Below are 11,407 nucleotides of genomic sequence, written 5' to 3'. Positions count from 1 at the left end.
CCCCGACAGGGGGCGCGGCGCATGGAGGACCGCGAGCCCGGAGTCGCTCTGGGCGGCGTACTCGCTTCCTTCTCCCTCACGCGCCGCTTGCCTTCCCCGGCCTCGCCGCGTCTATTGAACGGGCGATGAACGGCTTGAGGCGGGCCGCGCTGCTGGCTTTCCCTCAGCTTTGGCGGCGGCCTCCATGGGGCGGCGGAGGAGCGCTGCGTTGGCGCGCCGCCACCCGCGGCTTCCCCGCCTACGCGAGCTCGAAGGAGCCCCTCAGGCGCTGTGAAGCGGCGGCGGCCGCTCCGCATGAGGAGGAGGAGGAGGAACAGTTCGTCTTCCTCGAGTACGTCCCTGAGGAAGAGCCGTGGCTGCCGAAGGTGGGAAACTCGCAGCAGCAGCAGCGGGAGCCTGAGGGGAGGCCGGAGCTGGAACAGCCCGGGAGCGGCGACGCAAGCCGGCCGCCTCTGTCGCGCCGTAGAAAGCCGTCCCTGGAGACCCACCGGCCCAGCGGCCATCCAGATCCTTCCGTGCCGTCGAGCGGAGTGAGCTGCTCGGGCTGCGGCGCGGAGCTGCACTGCCGGGACCCTGCGGTGCCCGGGTACCTTCCCAGCGAGAAATACCGGAGCCTGTTGCGAGAAGAGGAGGAGGACAGGGAAGGGAAGGATGGGCAAGGGGCGACCCGCCGACAGCAGGCGCTGGAGGGAGCTGTGTGCCAGCGCTGCTGGATGCTGGTGCATCACCAGCAGGCGCTGGAGGTGCAGATGCCCCGGGAGGAGTACCGCCGCGTGGTGAGCGCAGCCCTGCGCAGCCCTCCTCGCCACGGCCGCCCACCTCTGGTGCTCTGCATGGTGGATGTGCTGGACATGCCCGACTCCATCCCTCCCGACTTGCCCGAGCTGGTGGGCAGCCAGGCGCACCTCTTCTTACTGGGGAACAAGGTGGACCTGTTGCCCGGCGACTCGCCCCGGTACCTGAGCCGTCTCCGAGAACGTCTGTTGGAGTCCTGCGCTGGTGCTGGTCTCGTGGACCTGGAGAAGCCTAGTCCGACGGCGGCAACGCAGAAACAGCAGCGTGTGGTTGATGTGCACCTCATCAGTGCCAAGACCGGCTATGGGGTGGAAGAGCTGATCTCCAAGTTGCAGCGCTCCTGGAAGTTCAACGGGGATGTGTACCTGGTGGGAGGCACTAATACTGGGAAGTCTACCCTGTTCAATGCCCTTCTGCATTCGGATTACTGCAAGTCTAGAGCCTCTGATGTGATCAGTAGGGCAACAATCTCGCCTTGGCCAGGTCAGGTCAGAGGAAGCACTTTTACTTTTTTAGGCCAACCTGAGGAAGCCCATATAGGAACATAATTTATGGTTGAGTAATGTAATGCTGTGATGCTCTTCCAGAAATACTGGAGATGATAAAAAAAAGTCAGTGCCTGTTCCTTGTTCCAAACACACATATGGCTGGGAGCTGTCCATGCCTGTTACACTTGTCACACAGCCATGTGATGCTTTAACAACAGCAAATCAGTGGTTGTTGATGAGCGGCACTAAACTCTTATATTAACAAAAAAATCGTGTCACACTAGACATTTTATTAGCTTTTTTAAAGTTGCCATAAGACTCATAGCAAGAATGAGAAACACAGCTATTCTTCTGAAACCAGTCACACATAAGTCAACTATCATGTGGACAGGAGGAATACTGAAGCACTGGAATGCATAGGCTATGAGGATCTGACATGAACAAATTAGATAACATTGAATATTTTTATATAGCACTTGAGTTCTGTATTTGCCCGATACTCTTAACCCAAACCTTGAATTAGCAAGACTGTATGAGCATGCCGTCTTACGAAGCTTAGGCATCTTTGGTAAACATTTGTGCTTTGAGCCCTTTGCTGGTGCTTGATCTCAGTATCCAAATTCTTTCCTAGTTTTTCAGTTGTATTTTCTTCCAGTATTTTAATGTTTTGATTTTAATATTGAGATACACTGCCACAAGACTTAATATGAGAAACAGTATAGATGTTATTTACTAGTATTATTTATTAAATTTGTATACCACCCTTCATTCTAAGATCACAGGGTGGTTCACAACATAAAAATACCAGCTCTAAAGAAGATGGGCTGTCAAAATGTAAGAAATAACAGAACAATTTTTTTGCCATCTGTTTTCTGTATTTCTTATTACTGTATTTAAAGCTTCTCTCCACAGCTTTCTGGTTGCCTGCAAGAGCTTTGGATGTCCCATAATAGTTTGGGGGCCATATTAGCATTGCTTATACTTACTTAAAATCTTAATCCTCTGTTGTTGTTTTTTTAGGAACGACATTGAATCTCCTGAAATTTCCAATTATTAATCCTACACCTTACAGAATATTCCAGAGGGAAGCAAGACTGAAGGCAGATGCAGAGAAAATGGAAGAAGACCTCAGTGAAGATGAGCAAAAGCAGCTTGCAATCCTCAAAAAGCAAGGGTACTTAATAGGTGAGTACTTTCTGAGAACATTGAAGCTGATTTGAGTACTAAAGAGCAGTTTTCCCTGGAGGAAAGCAATGGGACAAGAGGAAGTGTGCATGAATCCCAAGTATAACTAATGTTGCCTACCACCCCAACTGTACTTGTTTTAATTTATATAATATCTAGGACTAAGATTGTAATTCTATGCATGCTTATAATTCTATGCATGCTTACCTGGGTCCCATTGAACATAGTACAGTGGACGCTCAATTGCGAACGTGATCCGTGCGGGAGGCACGTTCGCAACCCGCAGCGTTCACAACCCACACCTGCGCATGTGCGGGTTGCGATTCGGCGCTTATGCGCAAAGCACAATTTAGCACTTCTGCGCATGTGCATGCGCCGATACCTGGAAGTAACCCATTCCGGTACTTCCTGGTTCGGCGCAGAGCGCAACCCGAAAATACTCAACCTGAAGCAGCTGTAATCTGAGGTATGACTGTAGAGGACAGATTAGTCAAGTAAGAGAGAGAATTTAAACTTTAAAAGAGGATACAGTAAGAAGACTGGCTCATTTCTTTAGTTTAATCACCAGAGGGCAGGCTAAAAGGTGATTGTCTACTGTAGTACGTATTTTCAGAGTGAGATCTTAACTCTAAAGGTGATAGCCAACATCAGTCATACTCTGAGTGGCCCACAACTGTTTTCTTTTGTAAAAAAAATGCTTTTATTGTATTCCCAGAAAATTTCAGAATTGAATGAATGAAACAATCATACAAATATAATTAAGCACGTGCCAGAAAATCAGGATACAAATTATATGATCCCATGACCTTTTGAAAAATTATAAATGCACAGGGGATGCAGAGAAGGGGTTATGTACAGTGGTCAAATACACAGTTCATATCAGCATATCATTCTAGAATTTAATCGGAAATAGTGGCCTTCGCTCCATATGTTGAAGCTCAGTTAAGATGCTGCTGCCTCCAGAAAGCCGGATCATGGGAAGTTTGTAAGGGACAAAAACTACTAACTGAAGAAAAGCAATATAATTTGTTTTGTTTTTTCTTTTGATGTAGGAAGAATTGGGAGAACATTTCGAATACCAGAAAAGCTGAAAAAAAATCGTGAAATTGAGTTTGATGCTGAAACATTGTCTTTTGGTATGGAGGAAGAACCTTCAGTTCCACCTGTAACTGCTACTAAGAAAGTTGAACTCACATACAATGAAGTGAAAGACGCTCGCTGGTTTCATGACACTCCAGGGATTGTTAAAGATGGTTGTGTAAGTTAACTCTTCTACTTTTAAGAAGTTTGTTATGTAGGACTAAGAAGAGGAAAGGTGTTGGTTTGGCTCGAAAAGTGTCTTCCACTAGAACATTATGTGAAAAAGTGACACTAAATCAAACAATGTTAACCCTGTTGTATAAAATCTTGAGCAGGAGCACGCACAACCTTTTGTGTTAGCTGAAGCAGAACTTCTGTAGAACTTCGTTATTTTATTGTGTGAGGTCTTGTTCAGGTGCTGCAGAAGCATTTTCTGAAAAGTGCAACTTTCCTTATGCTTTGGATTCAGTCTTTTTTAAAGAAATAACATTTGAGTGAATTTCATGTCCAGTTTTAAGTGACTGAGAGACCTTCCCTGATTACAGGCACCCCCCCCAACTAATGCACATTCTACTTGTGTGTGGCGCCAGGAAATAAATAAATAAATAAATAAATAAATAAATAAATAAATAAATAAATAGATAGATAGAAATGGTGGGAGAGAGCTGGAGTATCCTGGTGACTTGCAAGGACACCCCAGAGTCCAAAGAGGATGTCAGTGAGGGCAGAGGAAACCCCAAAGAGACCTGAGGTGTAGTGAGGCTTTGTTGAGGCTGCTCTGCTTCCCTGCCTAACAGTTGATGAATGGGGTAGCGCAGCAGGAGCAGCTGCTTTCCCGCATAGCCTCCAGACAGCCCCAGAGCTTCCATGCTAGTTGTGGATATTTTTGGATAAAGTATTTTTGGTGTGGATTGAAGAGAGAGTGGCAGAGAGGGCAGTTAAAGGGTGTTTAGATGGTGCTCCCCACTTTTGAGGGGAGAGTCTAAGTCAGACACCCCCAAACTGCGGCCCTCCAGATGTTTTGGCCTACTACTCCCATGATCCCTAGCTAACAGGACCAGTGGTCAGGGAAGATGGGAATTGTAGTCCAAAACATCTGGAGGGCCAAAGTTTGGGGGTGTCTGACTTAGACTCTCCCCTCAAAAGTGGGGAGTCACATGCATTGTAAAATTAATCCTATAACTCACTCTTCTAAGGTTTTTTTTTTAAAAAAAAAAGTGGATGAAAGAAACCCAGAGCTGGATGAAGGTAGAAGCAGCTCTGGACAGTAATCCTTTATTAGTGTCTTTGTATATGTGTGTGTCTGTGTGCACACAGCTCAAAAATGCTAAAATGAAATTCACTTTGGAAACCAACCTGACACAAGACGGAAGGTCTGAAATACCGGTAATAGAGTAAAAAAATTTAATTAAGACTACTTAATGAACTGCTTATTTAGAACAAAGCACATCTGCTTGATTCAAAGCTGGGTAACTTTGAATCGTGTTCAGAAAGTGGGCCGTGTTCAGAAAGTGGTGGTGGGGGATGAGTGTTCAGACCCCTGGGCGCTCACTTGTGGGGTGCCTCAGGGTTCTGTCCTCTCCCCCATGCTTTTTAACATCTATATGCAGCCACTGGGAGAGATCATCAGGGGGTTTGGGCTGGGTGTCCATCAGTATGCTGATGATACCCAGCTCTACCTCTCTTTTAAATCAGAACCAGTGAAGGCGGTGAAGGTCCTGTGTGAGTGCTTGGAGGCGGTTGGAGGATGGATGGCGGCTAACAGATTGAGATTGAATCCTGACAAGACAGAAGTACTGTTTGTGGGGGACAGGAGGCGGGCGGGTGTGGAGGACTCCCTGGTCCTGAATGGGGTAACTGTGCCCCTGAAAGACCAGGTGCGCAGCCTGGGAGTCATTTTAGACTCACAGCTGTCCATGGAGGCACAGGTCAACTCCGTGTCCAGGGCAGCTGTTTATCAGCTCCATCTGGTACGCAGGCTGAGTCCCTACCTGCCCACTGACTGTCTCTCCAGAGTGGTGCATGCTCTAGTTATCTCTCGCTTGGACTACTGCAATGCGCTCTACGTGGGGCTACCTTTGAAGGTGACCCGGAAACTACAACTAATCCAGAATGCGGCAGCTAGACTGGTGACTGGGAGCGGCCGCCGAGATCACATAACACCGGTCCTAAAAGACCTACATTGGCTCCCAGTACGTTTCCGAGCACAATTCAAAGTGTTGGTGTTGACCTTTAAAGCCCTAAACGGCCTCGGTCCGGTATACCTGAAGGAGCGTCTCCACCCCCATCGTTCTGCCCGGACACTGAGGTCCAGCTCCGAGGGCCTTCTGGCGGTTCCCTCATTACGAGAAGCCAAGTTACAGGGAACCAGGCAGAGGGCCTTCTCGGTAGTGGCACCCACCCTGTGGAATGCCCTCCCACTAGAGGTCAAAGAGAACAATTACCAGACCTTTAGAAGGCATCTCAAGGCAGCCCTGTTTAGGGAAGCTTTCAATGTTTGATGGATTTCTGTATTTTAGAATTTCTGTTTTTTTTGGAAGCCGCCCAGAGTGGCTGGGGGAACCCGGCCAGATGGGCGGGGTATAAATAATAAATTATTATTATTATTATTATTATTATTATTATTATTATTATTAAAAGAATAGCACAGAATTTACTGTAGCAAAAGCTTCTCATGGCTCTCTGTTAGACCTGGTAATGAATGATTGATTTTTGTTCAATGCTCTCTATAAAATGAATTGTTGTCTTTGATCTAGTTTGCTGGGTGTAGCTGTTGATTACGCAGACAGCTTTGAAGCTTTCATTCAGAGGGCCAGGAGTTGGTTGAATGTGTATAGTGGATGGGTTTTGTTTCAGTTTCCAATAACTTTGCCCATGTATGATTAAATTTGCAATGATATGTTGCTGCATCATGAACAAATGTACAAATTCATGAACATCATGAACAAATGTACAAATTCTATTATGCCACCCATATTATCCCATGTGAAAAAATAGCCCTCTGTTCCAGCAAGGGAGATCCTTACAGGGCAGCTGAATTGCCCTGATGATGAAATACACATTATGGTGCTCATCTAGTTGAATTGGCTGGATATGTCCTTTGATGATAATTGGTATGTACAACTATTGTGATTTCTGCAATACAGGGAGATGGGCTAGATGCCCCTGGGGACCTCTTCCAACTCTACAGTTCTACGATTCTATGATTTGCGTTGCTGTTTTTAGCTGGAGAGCTGGGGTATCAGCAAAATATGTTGCTGGTGATCCTTTGCAGAATTTACTCAAGCTAGTGAAATAAATTGAGCAAGCAGATATCCAAAGACCTGTTTCATATAAATTCAGGGACTTGGCCTGAATTTTAGCATTTCCCCCGTTATTTCTGACACTCCACCCGTTTAAACCGTTGGCCAGGTATTCTTGGAAGCTGCTGTTCAATAAATGAAATCTAAAGGTTTATTGAACATACTGAACTACCAGTAGAGTATTTAGAGAGAGCTACATCACCAGGTGATGTGACGCAGGTGGCGCTGTGGTCTAAACCACTGAGCCTCTTGGGCTTGCCAATCAGAAGGTCGCGGTTCGAATCCCCGCGACAGGGTGAGCTCCTGTTGTTCGGTCCCTGCTCCTGCCAACCTAGCAATTCGAAAGCATGTCAAAGTGCAAGTAGATAAATAGGTACCGCTCCGGCGGGAAGGTAAACAAATTTTTCATGCGCTGCTCTGGTTCACCAGAAGCGGCTTAGTCATGCTGGCCACATGACCCAGAAGTTGTACGCTGGCTCCCTCGGCCAGTAAAGCGAGATGAGCGCCGCAACCCGAGTCGTTCACGACTGGGCCTAATGGTCAGGGGTCCCTTTACCTTTTACATCACTGTAGCAAACATATACATGGCTTCTTTGGATTAAGGCCATTGTGTATTACATTTTTAATTAATTCTGCCTTAAGTAGCTATAGCATTCCTGCACCTGAATAGTATTTAGATGACAAGTGCCATCTTGCTATCAATACCCTGAGAAACATGATTTATATAATCACTTTTCCTGTCAACTGCATATGAAATAACTTTAAGCTGTCCTATAAATCTGAAAGAGAAATAAAAAATGAAAGTGTGTTTCATCTGTATAATGGACTCTGTTTTGGTTTTAGGTTTTAAACTTGTTAAAGGAGAAGGAAGTCAAGCTTGTCTTGCCAACCTGTGCAATTGTTCCAAGGTCCTTTGTGCTTAAGCCTGGGATGACGTTGTTTCTAGGTGCTTTGGGACGCATAGATTATTTGCAGGTAAAGGAGACAGAAGCTATTCTGAACTTGATTTAAAGTTCTCATTTGTAATGCATGTTATATAGAGTGTAGTAGAATAGGCTGTGTGAGGTATGTTCCAGACTGAAAGCTGGCAATTTGAATGAACATTTCCCCCTCTCTTCCCTCAGTAGTGATAAATAACTTGTGCTTCATAGTCATCACCACCAGAGGTCGATGGGGAACTACTTACTAAATGCCTCAGGTCATATAGCCACTCCCTTCTTCAGGGTCATTCAAGTATCTGCCTCTGATATTCTCTCTGATCCTTCTCTTCACTCCCCACCACCACAAAAAAAAAAGTTTTCCTTTGGGTAGAGATCCAGTTTCTGACAGTACCTCTGGGCTAACAAAAGGATTGATTTTCCATTGTTTATATTCACAAGATTTTCTGTAACTTTGTTACTAACAAGTTATGAGGATGAATACAGTGGACTCTTAGGTTACGTTACCTTCGGGTAATGTAACTTTCGGTTTGCTAACACGGCAAACCCGGAAATGTATACAGTACTTCCAGGTTTCGACATGCGCAGAAGCGCTCTATCGTGCTGCATGCGTGCACAGAAGTGTCGCCTCTAGATGTGGACATTTTGGGGTACATACGGACCCCCGGAACGAATTAAATTTGTATCCGGAGGGTCCACTGTATTCAATAAGGTGATGTCTGTTGTTCAGTTCTTCAGCAATTATTTTCAAGCTCTTTAAGAACTGTCTGTACTTCATCTGTATGTCTGAAATAGAATAAGTTGTCTGCATCTTCACTGAGCAAAAGGAAAACAAGCTTCAACTGTTTGGTTTTTTTTAATGAAAAAGTGTATGTGTGCATGTTTCCTAAGTTTTGGAATATCATGTTGTAAGAAAGCCAAAATAACACAGCTAAGCTAAATTGTTCATTAAATACACTGTGTTTCTTGTTTGCTGAATCTTATGATATCTCTTCCCAAACTGGAAACATTATATTAAGGGCTTTATGTTTTTTCTTTGGGTATTAAATTAAAAGGCAAGGGTGGAATAACTATAGAAACAGGCTGAAAATCCTGTTTCTCCAGTCCCTTGTTAGTAACTGTGGATCTGGAAATGTTTATAAGAATGCAAGTCTGTCCAGCCTTCAATCACTAAATCACAGTCAACTATAGAGAATGGAGAATTCTTGTTAGCAAAGATGGCTTTAAGCTTGTTGATGAAACTGGTATTTTAAACTTAATAGAATTAATTTCAGACAATTAATTTTCAGCTTTATTACTCTTTAGGGAGTCCAGTCCTGCTGGTTTTCTGTTGTGGCCTCTAATTTGTTGCCTGTGCACATCACTACACTAGAAAAAGCAGATGCTGTCTATCAAAAGCATGCAGGTCAGACATTACTGAAGGTAAGCCAGTACTGTCTCTACCACTGGAGAATCTATGAGGGCTAATGCCTTGTGATCTCTCTCCTTCCTCAGCCATTCATCATTGTGCCTCTTAGGCCTAGTACAAGGCAGGCTTTGTTCTGCTCTTAGCCAGCACCATGACTGCATTGTCTCAGATGAGTTCTCTGTATCTTGGTGGTCTTCCACTTTATGCAAGAAAGAAATAATACTTCACATTGTTTTGCTTCTATCCAATCTCAGCAAAGATGATAATAGAATTAAATAGCATTCCGTGAGGACTACTGCAAAAAGATTATTCTCTGTTAATGCCACCCTATAGGGTAGCCCCATTGCAATATGTGGTATCTTACGATTTTAATTTTACTGCTGTTAATGCATATAACTTTCTAACAAGGTACTTTACAATCTAGGCCTTACGTGGGGTGGAAATACCTAAAGTAGTGTTAAGAAACTGGAATATAGCCAAAGCTGTGTGTAGTTATTTCCTTTTGTTCATCCTGAATCTTATAAGCACCATCAGACATCTTGAAGAGTTCAAACAGAAGCTTGATTGCAATCAAGAGAAAGTGCATTTCACACTTCTTAGTCTACAGTGGTCAGTGAGATTAGTCCAGGATTCCTAAATGAAGAGACAATATTGGAACTGGGGAGGACCCCACAGGGATAAAAAGATTATTAAATAGAATAAGTGAATCCACCTGATGTCATTTTAAGTCTACTGAATCCTGCAGTTACATGGAGTTTCATTCCAGAATATCCATAGAAATTGAGAAATTATGTGTGACCACGCATTCTGGTTTTTTACTTTAAAAAACTGTTGTGATCAACACTTAAAGTGTACTGAGGATTAGAGTGCAGTCAATGTCCCCATTTTGACAAGACACCACTTTAAATAAAGAGTGAGGAACCTCTGGTTTGGGGGCCAAAGGCTTCAGGCCTTGTAATCCTGCCATTGGCATGTGTGCCACAGAAGCTTGTCCACAAGAGAGTGCCCCCCTAAACATGAAAACTATCTTAAAGCAACCCTTTCCTCCAATAGTTGACAGGTCTGTTTGATCTGTTCTTCTTGTTAAATCCTGTCTTCTCTTTCCTTTTTCATTTGTAATAGTTTTCTCACAAATCAAAGTGGTTTAAAAAACAGTGAAAATAAAACCCCAAAATACAGTACCGTAGTTGTTGCTTGCTCAGCTGCCAGCCTACTTTATTCTTGGTTAGCTTGTCCCCAACCACTGGGCTTTATTTCCCCACCGACTTGACCTGCCACTTATTTTATAATTTACTAATTACGTTATTATGTAAATGAAGTTATTCATTTTTTTACTGTTTAATCCCTGGCTTGTAATACAAGGTTCCTATGGGAGGTGAAGAACGAATGAAAGAATTCCCGCCACTTGTCCATCAGGATGTGATGTTGGAAGGAATTGGCAGTGCTGAGGCAGTGGCTGATATAAAGCTTTCATCTGCTGGTAACTTCTGCAAATGTTTTCTTTTGTTGGGCAGGGTAGCTACCGGTATGTGCCCTGGTACTTCTTGTTCTGTCCTGATGATGAATATAACCAGAGAGCTAGTGTAGTGTAATAGACTTTGGGGGGGGGATGTTTCCAATTTCTCAATCTCTTATCAAGTTCTTTTTATTTTACTGAGTGTAAAGATTTTTGGACAGGCCCTTAAAAAAAAAGAAGAGTATGATCTAAATATATATTTTGTCTTAAAATGAAATTTGACATAGTCCTGCTTCGTTCAAGTTGTTCAGCCAATAAGCCCAGTGTTCTGATTTCATTTTGTTTAGATTATATACATGTTCTGGTATTTCTTCTATACAGGCTGGGTTGCAGTAACAGCTCATCTGAATGACAAAGTACATCTCAAATGCTATACTCCTGAAGGGACAACACTGACAGTACGTAAACCACCTCTGTTGCCATACATCATTCACATCAAAGGACGTCGTCTGCATCGAAGTGCAGCATACGCGACTAAAAGACCACCTCCCCTTGTGGCGAACTTGAAGAGAGATGTAAATAAGGAAACAAGGATGGGAAAAATCTAAGAAACTGTAGATAATGAAATCTCCCAACAGGTCATTTACCCAAGCATGACACAGTGCTATTTCCACTGAACATACCTTTATTTTCAGATTGTTTGTTGTAAAACAAGTTTTGTAAAAAATAAATAAATAAGGATTTAAAGTTCTAAA

At 43.8% G+C, this 11,407-nt stretch overlaps 1 protein-coding gene across 1 annotated transcript; it reads left to right on the top strand.

The window, feature by feature from the left end:
• The first annotated feature begins 107 nt into the window (after window positions 1-107).
• On the top strand, window positions 108-11,407 carry NOA1 (nitric oxide associated 1). The gene is made up of 7 exons (XM_035097174.3): window positions 108-1,278; window positions 2,304-2,468; window positions 3,521-3,726; window positions 7,694-7,825; window positions 9,094-9,210; window positions 10,559-10,676; window positions 11,034-11,407. The coding sequence occupies exons 1-7, from the start codon at window positions 126-128 to the stop codon at window positions 11,258-11,260; spliced, it is 2,118 nt and encodes a 705-aa protein (XP_034953065.3). The 5' UTR covers window positions 108-125; the 3' UTR covers window positions 11,261-11,407.

The sequence above is a fragment of the Zootoca vivipara genome, chromosome 15, assembly GCF_965207765.1.
Source record: "Zootoca vivipara chromosome 15, rZooViv2.hap1.1, whole genome shotgun sequence".
NCBI lineage: Eukaryota > Metazoa > Chordata > Lepidosauria > Squamata > Lacertidae > Zootoca > Zootoca vivipara.
Note: the sequence above shows the minus strand (reverse complement) of the source record. Positions and strands in the feature narration are given on the sequence as shown.